At 43.1% G+C, this 17,218-nt stretch overlaps 1 protein-coding gene across 6 annotated transcripts in view; it reads right to left on the bottom strand.

Moving 5' to 3' along the window:
• Positions 1-4,594: 4,594 nt before the first annotated feature.
• LOC147153860 (dedicator of cytokinesis protein 9-like) overlaps positions 4,595-17,218 on the bottom strand; it is a 39,306-nt gene continuing 26,682 nt past the window's right edge. For 2 of the 6 annotated variants that reach the window (XM_086036750.1, XM_086036768.1), the window contains exons 34-52: positions 16,740-16,854; positions 15,282-15,348; positions 15,147-15,194; positions 14,716-14,852; positions 14,141-14,277; positions 13,812-13,949; positions 12,776-12,958; positions 12,577-12,690; positions 11,863-12,078; positions 11,691-11,748; positions 11,467-11,573; positions 11,073-11,195; positions 9,575-9,688; positions 8,242-8,388; positions 7,460-7,670; positions 6,910-7,100; positions 6,032-6,132; positions 5,776-5,914; positions 4,595-4,824 (exon numbers count right to left, since the gene is read on the bottom strand). In XM_086036750.1, the coding sequence (XP_085892876.1) occupies positions 4,726-4,824; positions 5,776-5,914; positions 6,032-6,132; positions 6,910-7,100; positions 7,460-7,670; positions 8,242-8,388; positions 9,575-9,688; positions 11,073-11,195; positions 11,467-11,573; positions 11,691-11,748; positions 11,863-12,078; positions 12,577-12,690; positions 12,776-12,958; positions 13,812-13,949; positions 14,141-14,277; positions 14,716-14,852; positions 15,147-15,194; positions 15,282-15,348; positions 16,740-16,854 (2,445 nt within the window). In that variant the 3' untranslated portion in view covers positions 4,595-4,725. The remainder of the gene's footprint in view (positions 4,825-5,775; positions 5,915-6,031; positions 6,133-6,909; positions 7,101-7,459; positions 7,671-8,241; positions 8,389-9,574; positions 9,689-11,072; positions 11,196-11,466; positions 11,574-11,690; positions 11,749-11,862; positions 12,079-12,576; positions 12,691-12,775; positions 12,959-13,811; positions 13,950-14,140; positions 14,278-14,715; positions 14,853-15,146; positions 15,195-15,281; positions 15,349-16,739; positions 16,855-17,218) is intronic. The other 4 variants (XM_086036776.1, XM_086036758.1, XM_086036785.1 and 1 more) reach the window with 3 other exon arrangements.

Raw genomic sequence — 17,218 nt, 5'->3', positions numbered from 1 at the left:
AAGTCTTTGCTCCTCCAAGCCAAGGATACCGTCACAGCAGAGACATCCCCTATGCGGACATCCTCACTCCTTTCCTCAATAGACTGGACCTTTTCAAACCAGACCATCTCCACCCAAATCTCACAGGATATTGTCTCTAATACCTGAACATTGAACTTACTTTTCACTCCTGCAAAGTATTTTTACAATGACTGTCAGGACTCAAGCCATCTACGAAAATTACAGCAGAAGTGAACAAAGTCCAGTTGAAGACAACAATGACCCACTTTTACCACTATTCAAGCACATGGAGGCGAGTGGAGAGAAAGTCTTTCACAAGAATTGATATGACTGTGAATAAGCAACGTAAGTTCACTGATTCAATACCTGAGGGGAAGAGGCGAAAGGATAACAACAACTTCTGTTTGTCCTTCCCCTCTCCTTCACGGTTTGGAGAGGGGGCGTGACGATGACTCAATTGGATGTTGCGGTACGGATTCTGATCTGGACACGATCTGCACCGAGTGATCTGGACAAGATCTGAGGTGGACCATCTACTGCTATGGAGATTTCTACATTGACCAACCGGGCTGGGTTTTGAGGAGGAGCCACTTCTGCGAAGGTGTCTTCCTGCAGCATGTCATCGTATTAAATGGACTCTTAAATAGGAAGTATTAAGGTGGGTGTACAGTGTACTATTTTTTTATACACTATATATTTTTTTTTTTTCCATGTATGAAGCTAAAAAGGAAAGTACGTTTTACCTCGCGTTGCGTTTCGGGATGAGTTAAACAACAAAAGATGGGGAGCCATTCGAGCCAAAACCACCAAAGTTGTCTCCTATTAGCGATATCATCTTTTGGCTCTTTTTTATTGGCTACTACTTGATGACGTTGCTTCTGTGCGGCACACATTCAGAGGACCACAACTCCCAGACGGATGTTCGACCTTCTCTTCTTCTGGCTAACGACCTTGCAGTAATATCGAAATAAATAGATTCAAACTCAACCCAAAAGGCTCATGTATTAAATTAATTGCCAACGATGAAAAGAAACGACATTTTCGCTAAAATCATATTTAGGTTTAGTTACTTTAAAAATGTAGTTTCAGTTAGTTTTCGTCTTTTTAAAAGCATTTTATTTTGTTAACGAAAATGTTTTTTCAATTTTAGTTTTTGTTATTTCGTTAATAGTTTTTAACTAAAATAACCTTGCTCCAGTCTGCCCCCTATAAAGGCAGTGGTCAAATTTTTCACATGACAAACAGTCGCGCTGTGACGATTTTTGGTATGTACGATATGTGAAGCAGCACACGGGAACGATTCACCCAAAAATAATGCTAGTGAAACGGTTTTCTACATGCAAATCATAAATGTAATCGTAAATGTATCAATTGTAAACATCAAGAGGCAAAGGTCAAAAGCGTCAGGTGCACAATTTGTACTTTATTTTGTTTTGTATCCGTGCTCCTTTATGTGCCTTTCCCCGGTCTCATCATTAGGCACATCTGTCTCTTGTCAATACTCGTGCGTCTGCTCTGCTCAATGTCCAGACTTAAAAATCAATTGAATCATATTCATTTGTAAAACACTTTATTGGCGGCTCTAAAATGCATTTTTTTTTTCACAAAATAACATCTCATTAAGACTAAAGGTAGGTGCATACGGTATGCCCCAAATGTAACGTCACGTTGATCTCACACGTAATAAAAGGCATCATCAAATAGACAGAAACTCATTTTTCCGTGACAAGCTAGCACACCCTTGTGTTGTGTAGCCAAAGTTATTGGCAAGTGTGTTTATTCCTACAGTTGAGTGCCACGATGATATGGACTGTAAGTATTGCACATGTCCGATACGCAAAATAGCTAAGGTGGTCGCTTGAGATACAAGTTGAATTTGTTCCCTGGCCATGTTGTACCTTAAGACACCAGTTAAATTGTTTTTGATGGGTAAAAATAGCACTCTAACATGTATGCTGGTCACTTGGACTCTTTTACGGGTGTTTTTAGTGCATTTAAACCGTCTGTTGCGATGGAGAAATACACAGAAACTTTGAGCTTTCAGGCAAGTGTGTGGTATGCCGACAAGTTGTGTTTGATCGGCGATTTGGACCCGTACAAACTTAAACAACGAGATCGGATTACTGGTCCCCAAGCACTGCCCGTCGTGACGTACATTGATCTTGTCCCACTACCTCATTTTCCACCCAAGCACATTCTGTGGCTTGAAGGACTTCCAGAATTATAAAAGTATGGAGGCATACGACAGGTTTGTGTCCGGCTGTGTTCGTGAGGTGAGTGTTTACAATTTCCACAATGGACACCGGAAGGTTGTGTGAGCAAAAGTGCTTCATTTCCAGAGACTCTCGGAGCGGGCCAACAACCAACACAAGCACACACGATACATGCTCGATATTAAATCCCTTTTCTGGTTCGATCATTTTGAAATCAGCCTACCCAGATTAAAAACAGCATAGACCAGCGTGGTTTTGTTTTGTTTACCAGCTGGTCTCATCAGCTACTCACAGGGTAACTAGCAAGAAAAACAAAAGCACATGACACTACCGGACAGTCAGTTTTGTATTTTTGTTTTTTTAGCAGGGTAGTCTATCTAATGATATTAAAATACGAACGTTGAAGAAGTGAACAAAGAAGGATCGTATTTCAGCAGCGAATACTTTACCTGTGACAAAGTGATCCAAGCAAATTCGAAGATTGTCGGTTTTCAGTATGCTAGCTCTGTTTATTGCAGCCGGCCACAGTCGCCTTCGTCTTTCGCTTTTTTTCTGGGCGTGAAATTTCTGATTGGTGATCACTCCCAGGAGTCTGCGGAATCCTTTTCCGTATTTACCCCCTCGATTTGCACAGCCAACAACAGCACACACGGTAGGCATGCCAAACGTCCTTCCTGCTTCACCGAAGAGGAACAAATGAAGCGGTAGCGGAGCAAGCCATTCAAAATGGACGCGGGGCAATATAATCCTGAGACCTCGAAAGGGTCCATTGCTCAAGGTTTAAATCCCCACGAATCGATAAGTACATCTTAGAAGTGCTCACAAGGATATCCATAGAGAATACCTGGACAAGCTAGCATTGACTGAGATGAAGAAGTATGCCAAGGATGCCAAACAGGCGATATTTAGTGAGACGACATTGCAGCTTTGGAGCGCAAGAGAGGTTTTCTATCCAATTGCCCCTGTGGCACTGGATCTCATCAGTGCCGCTGCCTCACAAAGCTTTTGCGGAGCGCATCTTCTCTGTGTGTGGACTGTTGACATCTGGGCTGAGTAACCGAACAACCACATCTCTGGAGCAGCGTCTTTGCCTTAAGGTCAACAAGATATCGTTGCTTGACTGAATTACTGTCATCTTTCTCTCTTTCTCACACACACACACACACACACACACACCTTCAAAATGAAAGGACTTAAATTTGTTGTACAGTGATGTAACAAGTCTGCACACTCCCGTTCAATTGCCAGGTTTTTATGGTTAAAAAATGAGACTAACCTAAATTATCCCCCCCCCCCCAAAAAAAAATCCACCAATAATCACCGCAATAAAACTTTCCTAAAACATGAGAAATGTGTTATGGTCTGATGAATCTATGGTTGAATTTTTTTGGGCCATATTTCGTAAAGGTAGTTGCTCTTCACCATACCTGAAGCACGGTGGTGGCAGTATCATGCTTCGGGGCTGTTGTTCTTTTGCTGGGACTGGAACTAATTATGAACAAGGCTAAATACCCAATTATAAAATTGTGTACACACTTGCGCAACCTCATTAATCTGTTTATTTTTACTCACCCTCTCAAAAAGTTTTCCTTTTTTTCTCAATTGAGTTTTATGGGTCATAGGTTAATGGTGGAGTACGTTTTTAAATGATTTATCTCGGTGTCATTTTATATGGCACAAAAAGCTAGCATTGCAACAGGGGTGTGTAGACTTTATCACCACCAGAGACTGGGCACTTGACTCTTTTTTGCCGGTCAGTTCCCCGCCCGCGACCTGGATACCCTTCCGTCCTCGACCCTACGGTCTTATTCATAAAAATTGTTGGCCCCCGAACCGCACTTCCGCATACAAGCACTTATTGTACTACAAAGACCAGCATTCCTTGCGGTTGCGCATGCGCAGAGTGTCTCGATTGTGTATGTTTGCGCGCCGGCAGTATCTTTGCCTTTTTCGCCCGCCTCTCCTTCTTCTCCATCTCAGCAGTAAAGCTAAATACATCATCTTATGCTTTTTATTTTAATGTATTTTCGTTTTTTTTTTGTTTTCTTTTTCATGCAAAGTATTTTGACGTAAATTTTGACTTTTAACAGTGAAATCCAACATACGTGGAAATTCAGGTAACATCGCCAGTGTAGGAACGGAACTCGTTCGTAAATTGAGGACTTCCTGTATATACAAGATGGGCGCACGGATGTACGCATGAGTCTTCTGAACTCTTGTGCTGTACATGATGATCAGTAATTACACAAGGTTAAAATCAATGGCGGGCAGATGAAAATTGTAAAAACGTGAACATCAATAACTGTTGTCTCCACGGGAAACAAGATTGGCACCTGCCGATCACAGCAGGAGAGTGCAGCCGAAAGAAATAACAGTGGATGCCGGCTTTCTGCATCAGCCACTTATTTAATAATTTAAGTGACTGAATTATTTAATAATTTAAATGGAGAAGTGACTGAATCTCAAAAGACAAAGATGAGAGAGCTTGGAGCTTGCTGCGAAAATGTCTATATCAGAACATAGGAGCACTGTTGGGTGCGCCACTAATGGCACTGAAGATGCCCATTGAGTCTGACAAAGAGGCCCTGGTGCCATCATTCACTGGGTTGATCTGGAAGAAATAGTTCACCATTAAAGATGACAAAATGTGTTCATTTTTCAAGATGACTATACAATTCAATTTGTTCCATGACCATCCTTGTGACTAAAGACACTATTGGAATAAATGGAAATTACATTTACAATTATTGTTTTTTTAACATTAATTTGATCTGACTAATTGCTGCTTGTTGTGAAGTGAGTTGAGCTGAGTTTGCTGCAAGTCAAACAATAAATATCAGCAGGCCAAGGGCTTGTATCTTGAAAAACTCCTGAGTTGAGTCACTTGCATCTCAAGGCATCGCTGTCTATAACATTTTTTAAGAGGATAAGAGCAAAGTGACTTGAAGAGCCAGCCCTGCGCTGATCCCGAATCATTTTCAGACAATCTCTATTCTGCTGTAAATAAAAATCAAAATGTCATCACATCATCTAAATCAGTGTTTTTCAAACTTTGAGTCAAGGCATATTTATTTCATTAAAAAAATCCCGCGGCACTCCACCGGCTGAAATTGTGAAAAAAAAAAAATCTTATTTGAACAATATAAGTGTTATATTGTTTATACAAGCATTTTTCAACATTAAAGAATAACGTTATAGTATCACGTCTTGAATAGGAATTAAATAAACACAAAGAAAAACTTTTTTATAATGTTTCATATTGATACTTACTCAGTGTGCAACACGGGCCTGTTTGGATAAACATGCGTCACTAATTCGCTTGTCTCTGAACAAAGACAATTAGCTACCTGCAGATGCTGCTGCTGCCACCTGCTGGTATGGAAGAATACTACAACGTAGTAACTACATGATTACGCTGCCAGGCGCTAGACCGCACAGGCACACAAATTAGATAGTTTCCCACGGCACACCTGACAATATCTCGAGGCACACCCGTGTGCCGCGGCACAGAGTTTGAAAAACAATGATCTCAATGACTATCCGCCATCAGCATCCCGATTACCTGCTCATGCATGATGCGTGACAGCTCCCGGGTCAGATCCCTGTAGTTGGCCTTCAATTCATCATGATACTCCTGCTGATCCTCTTTAATCAACCGCTCATTTATGCCCAGTGCCTGGCCGCAGGCCTCCGCAAAATGCCTGCCAAAGCACAGCCTAAGCTTTTAGTGCCAATTGAAAGCTACAATAAATCTATTCACAATGGAAGCTATAAAAGAAAGTAACGGCAAAGAGGAATGACGGTGCTTCTGTTCTTACCTGAAGACTTCTTTGAGCTGCTTGACCTTATTGTCCGGATATTTCTTGGCGCTAGTGTCATCTAAGAAGGCTCTGGCATAAGCAAGAGGACCAGCATTGACCTGGGGATGATGATGATTTGTTGATCATAACAGTACATATCATTTATATGAACAATATTTTGCTGATGATATCAAGCTGTACCATTTTGGGGTTTTTTTTTTCCAAGGACGCTTAGTTTCACAAATGATCTTCTTTAACCCCTACATAACGATTGGGTCAAATTTGACTCACTTTGACTGCAATAAGAATACCTCAAATGTCATTCTTTCACCCTGAAATGTGGTGACGTTTTCAAAAGTGACCCAAAATACAAAATAATAAAAAATAAATATAGATGTTGTGACACTCAAAAATATGCGGTCGCAATTGTTTTGTTAATAAGAGCCCATTTTGAACTCAGAATTTATTTTACAAGCAAATGTAAATGAAAACATATTTTTGAGTGTCACAATGGCATTACTTTTTCCAGGTTACATAAATTGTGTGTACACATGAAATAGATTTTCCCCGTTCCATCCATCTCTGATTGACTTCATTTATTTTTAATGCATGTCAAGTTGTCTCTGTCGTGATCGCCCGAGCTAGTAAAATGAGTGAAATAAACAGACATATTTGGAAAGTTTCTTTGCAATGGGGAAAAGGCCCAGTGAGAATTCGACAGAAGAGTCTAAGGAGGAGGCTTGCACCCGCGCGAAAACCAACATGCGCCAGTTTAGACGGCCAAGCGCGTGTGCCTCACATGCACATGTTGATAATAAAATTATGCTGGATCCTAAAAGTATTCATTAACTCTAGCCCTCTTCCCACATAGAATACATACACCGTGATGCATGCACCTGAACACAGACGCTGCCTTGCAGTTTAAGCTGGAGCCGGATCATGTCCACCTCGGAGGCCGAGCACAGCAACTGCAGTTCAGCCACTTTGGCGCTCATCTCATCTATGGCGACCTCGATGGGACTGAGGTCACTCTGGTGCTGGTACATGACAGCAATGCGCTTCTTCACATAGGGGAAGCAGTGGGTGGCTGAGAGGGAGAACAATCTGGCATGTGAAACCTAATATGTAATGAGGGAAAAGAATGGGGGGTTTTCTTTTCTTTTCCGTCTATGGTGCTACTTCTCTATTCTACGTAAAATCCAACTGTGAGCATGTGACTCCATACTAAGGCTAACAGGACAATCATCAAGCGGCGTTCGTATTATCATGAATTAAGTCTGAACTTTGGGATGAAGTAAACACGAAGAAACTTTCCGATTTACTTCGTGGCAGCGACTAAATGGTCCAAAAATAAAAAATAATAAAATGAATAGTTGGAGGTCATTCGACACAAAAACAATGATTCTTTGTCAGTCAGTGTTTGGACGCCAAGAATGTTGAACCTACTGGTGAGAATGGTCCGTCGTTTACACTGCTCCTCCACACCTCCCTGCTTCTTGCCTGACACGGTAAAAGGCGTCTCAAACACAAAGCGGCGGATGTTGTGGCTTTTCTCAAAGTCAGTCTTCCTCTCCTCCAGCTCCTTGTCATCGAGGTATGGCACGACGTGCGTCACCTGGATGTAGGCGTACTTGGAGTCCAGGTCCTTTGCGTTTACCTGGGGGTTCGGAACACTCATTCAAACTGACAAAAATATTGGGAGACGTGCCGTTTAAGGAGAATACAAATGGAAAGAAATATGAAGCAAGCTAAACCCTCTTTGCAATGAGAACAGAAGATTTTGGAACACCAGATTGCGGACTACTGCAATACACTTAAACTGCATCTGGAGACAGCGTGAGGTCTCCTAAATCTATTCCACACCAAAATCATCAAGCCATGCACTTATGGAGTTGACTATTTGTAGCAGGGCATACTGGAACACAAAAGCCCATTTCCAAAACGTTCCCCACAAAGTTCAAAGTGGAGAATTATGTCCAAGGTCAAAATGCTTTCGTCCATATCAGTGCGCAGTGTCTGAACCTTCGAATGCCCACTGCTCTGCAATGCACTAGAATCAACTCAAACATAAATCTTCGGTCATCAGAGCCACTATCATGGCTCTGCACGTAGACGTAAGTCGCAGATTAATGCGGGCGGAATTCTACCATATGTTCTCCCGAGACGATTACACAACAGTAAGTAAGGCTCAACTGCCGATTTGTGCAGCTCTGCAAATGTGTTCCCACCCTTCCTGAGTCCTGGATGATCTTGACATTCTCTTGACCAAACTTGTACGAGTAGAGCTTCAACAGCCTCTGTGAAACCTCAGACAGAGGTGTGAACTTTGGCTCCTTGTAGATGTATTCTTTGCCATCTTCATCCTCAAAAAAGCCCTGCGTGAAAGTGAAAGCGTCCGGAAAACACTGTTATTAACATTCCATTTCCAGAGCTGGGCATTCCGGCCCGTTTTGCCATTTTGGGGATGGATTACGGGGGCAACGACAAGTTTTATAATAGGGTCCGACTAAGCAAGGGCGGAGTTGGATTTTAGACCGACCCACTAATCGTCCCTCATGCGTGAGACGTGGTCGCGAGGCGGCCAAAGTTCACCTCGACCCACTCGGCAAACGACAGAAATTGCCTCCTAACGCTTCAAACGCGCTACTGGCTGCTCAAGTGCGCATACGTACTTGTATTGGGAACACCCCGGCGGGAACGCTGTGCATTGCACACGTTCGGTCTGCACAGAAGGGAGAAGAAAATGAAGAAGGAGATGACGAAAAAGGAGAAGAAGAACAAGCGCTGGTGTTTGACCGCGGGAAATTAGAAAGCTGATTGTCGCAGCCGCTTCTTTCGCGAGAGGGGAGGGGCTTTGCCTGGTAGTAGACGACGACTGACAAAACAAAAAAAAAAGGTTTCGATATCGCAATCAAGTGGCCGACACTGTGTTAAAGCTAATACAAACAATATTGCTGTCTTGGTAAAGATCAACAGCTGTAAAAAAAACTAAAGGGAGAAAGTCAAAACATACCGTATAACAAGCTCCTCGCTCGCGGTTCTCCAAGCCTGCTCTCTTTTTTTTTTTCTTGTCCAGGTAGTTGTAACTGGTCGTGTCATACAGCGCGGGATGTCCACAAACCACATGTCCACTTCGTCAGTGTGGTGGCAAGCGTTTCGTCAAACCGTTAACCCAGAAGTGGTTGCCCATAAGGTAAGTAGATTTGAATTTTTTTTTCTTAGCGGGTGGGTACGGACATAAGGACGGAAGCGCTTTAAAAAGACGAGGACGGACGGGGTCGGAGGACCATCATTTTTATGAATAAGGGCGGAGGGACGAGGACGGAAGGGTACCCAGGTCGCGGACGGAAGACGGACCGGCAAAAAACGGGTCAAGTGCCCAGCTCTGTCCATTTCATCCAATTCAATTCTAATCATGCTCAATTGACATACAAAGACATGACAGGACTAACACATACACACACTGGTAGACCCTCTGCACACTTAGAGCAGAGTTGGAATGGGATGGGGAAAAAAAATCTCAATCAAAACATTCTTTGGCACCACAGTTACACACATCACCTGTCCAAAAAAGGCCACTCTGAAGTATGTGCCCAGCAGACGTTTGCCTGTATGCATCACCTCCAAAACTTTAGTGTAGGCACGATGGAGGGTATCATACACGTGTGTCAGTTTCTGCAGCACCAAAACACAAACATTGGATTGCTTTAGTGTTTGTGTAATTAAATGTGGTATACAATTTGGTCCTTTGCTGGTGGTAATCATTTAGTTTTGACGTCCATGGGTTAGCATCATGAGGAGAATGCTAACTTTTTTAGATCACAATACCGTAATCTGTCGTCTGTCGCCACGTTATTAAACCAGTTCGTGACAAAATGCCAGGCAAAAACCACTTCTGAGAGAGAACATGAACCAAAAGAGGGTAAAAAGCGATGAGGACAGCAATTAAAAAGTAAACGACCATCATTTTTATTCTTTATTCTTTGTTTTTTTACATTATGCACAACTCTCATTTATTGTGCAATAATCTAATTGTAACATGTAGTTGTTACATGTTTTGATGCATTTTTATGCTTTATCAAACATTTATGTCTGAATATTGGGGGGCTTGGAACGGATTAGGGCATTTACATGGAAAACACGTCTCGACTTACAAACAAAACTTTCTACTTAAGAAATTTCTTCCAGAACTAATTAATTTCATAAGTAGAGGTACCACTGTGATGCTTGTGTAGAATCAAAATAAAACATTTGTAAACATCTGCTTTTACACCGGAAAACAACATTTTTACATACTTTCTGACACCGCAGACCAAACCAGTAACTGAATCATAATTTATTTATCTTTGTGCAATTTCTGCAATAGTCAATTTGAAATAATGTCCTGTTTTTGAATAGAGGGATCGAAATTAAAACAGGTTTTTCCCTTTATCTGATTCATCAAGTAATCGACAAAATGATCGATAGATTATTCAAATAATCATCACTTGCAGTCCTAGTAGACTTTAGAAAGCCAAAGTAAGTTTACACATTTGCACATGCAGGGGAGGGAACGGTGCCTGGCCGAAGTATCTTGGCAGATGTCATCATCACATCACATCATGCGTATATTATTTGCATTGCTTTAAAGATGTTTGTATGAGTCAGTAATAGTGCATAATACCGCATGGCTCCTGCTCGGATGCCTGCTAAACCAAACTGGCAACGTTCCCATAAAACAAGCGGTGTTGTTTGTTGAATTCAGCTCAGCAGAAAGCAAACTGAAAACAAGTGGCACTCGAGTTTCGAGAAGGAGAGCACTCACACCGCTGAAAGTCATACTACATCCATAGATGGTCGCTACTGAACAACAATCCTTGAAGGATATTGGGTGCTTTACCTCAGCTAACACGCTCATTAAGGAGAATTATGACTGCTATGGTGCAACTCCTTTATTGTCTCTTCATGGGAACTAAGAATGTGAGGTCACATTTTGAGGCACAGTAAATCTATCCAAAATAGGGGGACAGTAAGAGTCAATGCGTGTCCTTCCATAGTAGAATTGGCCCAAATGATGTACCTCAAAATCTCTGCGTTTTTCATGAATGGGAACGATGAGCCTGTAGACATCAGCGATGAGCTCGTAGCGCTCTGCATTCCAAAGACCGTCAGCACACTCCTCCAACAGCTCCATCAGTACCTCCTGTACAAATGCAAATCATTTTATTGCCTTTGATCTTATTCTCGGGCCAAATTGTCCATTGAGGTGTGGCTCACTGACACGGCGCCAGACAAACAGACTTTGACCCCCGCGTCAAAGTCTGTTCGGAGTTTCCCATCATAATTTCACAGAACAACTAACACTCTCGACAGAGATAAGGGCAATGGTACGCGGGCATTAGTTGACACGTGACGATAATGAAGAAAAGAAAAATGCTGCATCGGGGCTTTGCGGCGGCACGCAGAGGACAGACCTCGTTGAAGTGCACGTCTTGCATCCCTACGTCCTCCATCATGGCTGCCTCTTCGTCGACGTTTGGAGTGATGACGCGAAAGGCTGAGCAGCCGTGCTTGAACATCCCTTGCGGATAAAGAGAGGGAAGCCGAACGTAAGGCGCGTTCCCTTTCTGCACTTGTGTAATCTAGAATCCCGAGGGATCATAAAAACGTCGGAGCAAAGGGGCAAGAGCGAGCGCACCTTTCCTCCACAAGTACTCGGCGACCAAAGCGGCAACGTGCGCGTAGCAAATGGCTGCCTGAAAGTAAAGCGGACAAAACAGATAAGCTCCAAAATGCGAGTTAAAAAAAAAAAAAAAATCGTGTTCGCTAAGAGTAGAAGTTTCACGATGTGTTTCTTTTTGTGGAAGCACCTCTGAAAGGTCGCCATTCTTGTTGTGGATCCGCGCCATGCTGTCCAACCAGGTCTTGCGGAGCTCTGGCGTGCTCGCGTACGACTTGGCCAAACTATACTGGAGGTCCACCAACATCTCCGGGTCGTTCTCGTGCTCCTTCATTTGCTCAGTGGCCATTAGCACCGTTCTGATTCTTTTGGTCAGGTCCTTCACATCTGACGGGAAGGCAGTGTGCTGGAAAACGCAGCAGTGCACGCGCAGCTTCAGTTCGGAGCACAATATGCTTTAGTCCATTCGAGCATTGAAAAAGTCCCTCTGAATTGATTGCGGACTAAATTCAAGATGAGTGAAGTAAACAAAACAATCTGAAGCAAATGAACTCAACTGCCAGTGGGTGAACTGAAGTGACCCTCATAAAGTCACATAAGATAATATCGATATAAGTTGTGTAAAGTGATGTGAATTAATCTAACAACGACCCCCCCCCCCCAATTCTATGCACTACTATTCTCATTAGGCTGTGTGAATTCACGACACGAAAAAATCCTGACTGCTGTTGCATTTGTGCTCCAAGAGGCTGGACAGTATGTACTTTAGAACTGTTGTCTTTATTAATCTTTTTTTATGATTTTTTTTTTTTTTTTATCTGCTGTTTGAATTGGTTGTGTACAAAGCCATAAAAACCAAAGCTGATCTCATTTGAGTGCCAGACATCACCAAGCCACCGCTGACCTTGATGCTTTGATCACCGTTTGCGCAGTTGTTAATGATAGACAGAGACTGTTGGAAACGCGTGCTCCCGATGCCGATGACGTCGGCGATCAGTTGACTGACAGCGATCACCACCTGAGCAGAATGCAGAGCCAAACAATATGAGGGACACGAACGCTGCGTGGGCAAAACCAGAATCCTTTCCATTGCAAACAGGTACCTGCAGATGGGTTCTGACAAACGATTTACGTCCGGTGTAGTCAAAGTTGCTCTTCATGAGGGTGTAAAGGAGATTGGCGGCGGCATTGCGGAGGGAGCTCAGCTTGGAGTTGCAACACTTCAGGACCTCGTAGCACAATGCGGCGCACACGTCGGCCCGGCCGTCGAAGAACGAACAAGGGAACTGGGGGGGGGATACATGGCGTGCGAAAAATCACATTTTGCAGGACCCTGCAAAACACCGCGTGTGTCCGAAAAGGTCCAGGAGCAGTGTCGCAAAAGAGATATCTCCAACTACAAACTACTACGTCTCATTCCGTGCACGCCAGGCAATCAACCGGTTCAATACCTCACCTAGAAGGCGACTCACGACTGCTCCGCCACGCAGTGCCCTGAGCATCTGACGGTTCCCGGCCGAGAAGAACATCACCGCGTTGGGACTACCTCTCTCCTCACCCGGCCTGGCTCAGTGTGTGATTTGTCTTCCTTTTCTTTTTTTTTTTTTTTTTTTTTTTTTTGCTGAGCTAGGCGGGGGAGGCTGGGAAAGTTGAGTTAGATTCCAGGGGGATTACTTCAAACAGGAAAAGTCTTAGTTTGGATTTGAAAGAAATCTTTTGTGACGCTAGTCCCGGAACCTTTCTGACACACTTTGTGAAGGCCTTTTAAGCGCAAGATACCAAAAAAAATTTTTTAAAAATGGGAATACATATTGGGACAGCAGGCCATTAAACCCGCAATAAGGGAAGAAATTGCGCATCTGATGGATCTGAGCAAGAACCTTGCAATTCTCCAATCTCCATTGTGGTTCATCCCAATAGTGTTCAATAGGATTTATATCCAGGCTCTCTAGTTGTTTCACACCAAATTGATTCAAGCATGCCTTAATGGACTTTGCTCGAGAGGGAACTAAGTAGCCTGGCCCAAACAGTGATTGATTAACCGATCAATAATCCATTCATTTGAGGCATTTTTTTTCCCCCATATACTCTAGCGTTTTTGAAACATCCACACACATTTCTTAAATCGAGATGGTTCACCTTGTAGATAAAAGTCCTCAGTGAGACGAAGACCTGCCTGAGAGCAGCCTCAGACTGAGGGATCTGCAGAAAGCACAGATTCACCTCAAATACTTTCTTCATCAGCGGGTTGTGGCCGAGATCTGCCTTCAACTGGCTCTGGGAGTGGAAACGGTGTGGGGTGGGTCAACATATTGCATGCGGCGTTATATCCGGTCAAATGCAAAGTGACAAAGGTAACGCACGACAGCTCTATCCGCTAATCTACTTTAAGAGGGTTATTTTCGATTCGGTTCAGCGCAACGGTTTGCGTTCAGTGTCTTTACGAGTATTTGCTGCAAATAGCGTACCTTGAATCGCGTAACGTAAACGCTGAGCGTGTCGAGCACAGTCAGACACACCTCTGTGGACACGTTGGCCTCCAGCAAACATTGGCTGTTCACGTCGGCTTCTGTATGGGCGTACACTGATGGCAACAACACAAGGTCTTTGCACGTTTAGTATGTGTGATACTTCCCGAGACGGGGCTTGATTATTGCTTGGAAGAAGATAAGTGTTATTGTAATCCTGATGTGAGATAAGATTATTATTTGATAGCTGGTTTGAGGAGAGAAATAACACACAGTATGTGAGTTTTACTCTTTTTTTTTCCCCTTATTATTGGTTTTCCATGGGTATTGATCCTCAGACAATAATAGTTTACCATCGCTCCTAAAAAAAAAAGTAATAAACTGAACAAAATTGTAACCAACACTTTTTAGCTCTTATTTTTCATGAGAAGAACTCGACGATCTAAGACTTTTTCCCGAGTACACAAAAAGCCTAATTTCTCTTAACATACTGCTTACAAATCTGTCACTGTGTGTTAGTGAACACTTCTCCTTTGCCAAAAGCTGCTGGGGCACCAAAGGCAGTGGAATCTTACTGTTGCTGAGCGTGTGCGAATTCTCCAGTGTCCCAAGCTGCTGTAAGCGGGCGTGCAGGATCCCTGCCCTGTTACGAGACACAGGCAGAGTCAAGGACCTCCTGTCAGGACCCAGAGGCATTGCCGTTTCATGACTCCTGTTCGCAACAGAACAAATGTACGTCAGAAGTCGATTTGCCGTCGCACAAACTAGATGCGTAGTAGGATGACGAAATGATGTCATAAAAAGAAGCATCAGGCGCAGTTAGTGGGTCTCTTACCCATGCGGGACCGGTTAAGGGCCATAACATTAACCGTATCAATAGTTCGCCAGCAGCGGTTATGATGGCGGATCAAGCAAAAGGATTCAAAGAAAATGTTTCTTTTATCCCAAAAAAAAATAGACAATTTCTTCATTTCGACAGATATAAAAAAAACAACATTTACTCTACCTGACAATGACTCGCTTCCCCATGTATCTAAACTGATGAAGGCAGACTCTGCAGATTGGAGCAAATTAAATCAAACATGAGCTCTGGGGTAGCCAATTGTACGCAGTATTGCATACTGTATATCCCCATACTTACTCCAATAGTGTAAAAAAGTCCATCAGCTCAGATGATGATGCTTTGTTCCAGTACGCATAAAGGGCATCTGAGGGTAATCAAAGTGGGCTGTTATAGACTTGTTGTTCTAATTGCGTGAATGCTGAGACATCGTTAATCCATTTCGGAACCCGCTGCTTCGTCACAGAAGTGGCTGGGGTCTACGCTATAGCTGACTTGGGGAAAACTACACCCTGAACTGGTTTCCAATCAATCGCAGTGTGATTGTGAATGTACCCCACAGCAACTGCATGAAAATCAGATATACTGTATGAAACATTACCAACGGCGGCACGGTGGTCGACTGGTTAGCACGTCCGCCTCACAGTTCAGAGGTCGTTTTCTCCGGGTACTCCGGTTTCCTCCCACATTCCAAAAACATGCTTAGTAGGTTGATTGGACTCTCTAAATTGCCCCTAGGTGTGATTGTGAGTGCGGATGTTTGTCTCTGTGTTCCCTGCGATTGGCTGGCAACCAATTCAGGGTGTCCCCTGCCTACTGCCCGAAGACAGCTGGGAAAGGCTCCAGCACGCCCGCGACCCTTGTGAGGATAAGCGGTATGGATAATGAATGAATGAATGAATGAACATTACCAATGTCTGCAACTTTTCACACATCATGCTATTCATTATACGTTATTCTCATGCTTGTTTTTTTTCCAAACATTCATTCATTCATTCATTCGGGATCGAACCCACGACCTCTGAACTGTGAGGCGGACGTGCTAACCAGCCGACCACCGTGCCGCCCTTTTCCAAACATATCCAACCAATTCAAAGTCAGTCATATTTAAATCGGGGTATGTGCATAACTGTTTTGAATATTTCAACTGATTTTTAAAATGGGAGAGCCCCCAAACTTGACCAGGAAAAATTACAGTGTGCTCTTTAAGTGCGTGGTGTACTTGATGATGACCAACACATTACACAACGCAAATTCCCGCCTATCTCCATTGACAATTGTGCGTTTCCTCCGACCAAAGCAGATGTCCGTCGTACTGCCCAAGTCTGACCCGTGAGAGGTGTCACAGGTCAAATTTCATGGCATGGGACAGAAAATGTTCTACGATTCTGGAATAAACCAAATTTCTGCAACTCCACCATTGTTGTCAGGGAGCTATTATGCAATAAAAATACAATTTAAATGTCATTATGTCATCGCGCCAGTTTTTGTTTTGTTTTTTTTTTGTTTTTTTTAATCTGTTTTGACCTTCTGTGTACTCTTGCTATGTGTACTGTAAATTGTCCTTAAGGTCCAGTCATTGCTCAGTCATCCAGAGAGCGCTCACACCCCCCTAGATGAGACACTGCATATCCAGCAGCTTCAAGTTTCTTCCTTGGGGATTTCAGCTGCGGCAACAGCATTCGCACACAATTTCTGAAGGAAGTGTCATTTTTTAGGAAATGGTGGCACAATAATACTACAAAGAAATGTACATACCTTCTGACATGCTTTTAAGGATGTAGAGAAAGCACATGAGCAGGTTTTTGCTCTCATCTCGGTCCATTTTGTCACAACGCGGCACGGCGCCGCGCGGATTCGAAGCGCAGTGATTCTGATACAAAAGAGAGTGGGGAAATGAAATTCTAGACAGTTGTGGGAAAGTGAGAAAATGTGCTCTTAAACTAGAATAGAATAAATCTTTAATGTCCACCAGGGTGGAAATGTGTCTTCAGCTCCCCAAGCACGGTAACAATCATGAGAAGACATAAAATAAGAAGCAAGAAAATATGATAGGATGCATATCGATAAAATTGACTACATCATAACCACTGACTGTGAATTATTAAGAGCAATTCATGTCATAGGTGAAGGCTGCATCCTATCAGTCACTTTGCACAGTTAAGAATACTAATGGCACTGTCGACAAAGTATTTCTTAAATACGTTCTGAGTTGCCAAAGGGGCTCTGTAGCGTCT

This window comes from Filicampus tigris, chromosome 1 (assembly GCF_054856515.1).
Source record: "Filicampus tigris isolate MCC_2025a chromosome 1, RoL_Ftig_1.0, whole genome shotgun sequence".
NCBI classification, from domain to species: Eukaryota; Metazoa; Chordata; class Actinopteri; order Syngnathiformes; family Syngnathidae; genus Filicampus; species Filicampus tigris.
Note: the sequence above shows the minus strand (reverse complement) of the source record. Positions and strands in the feature narration are given on the sequence as shown.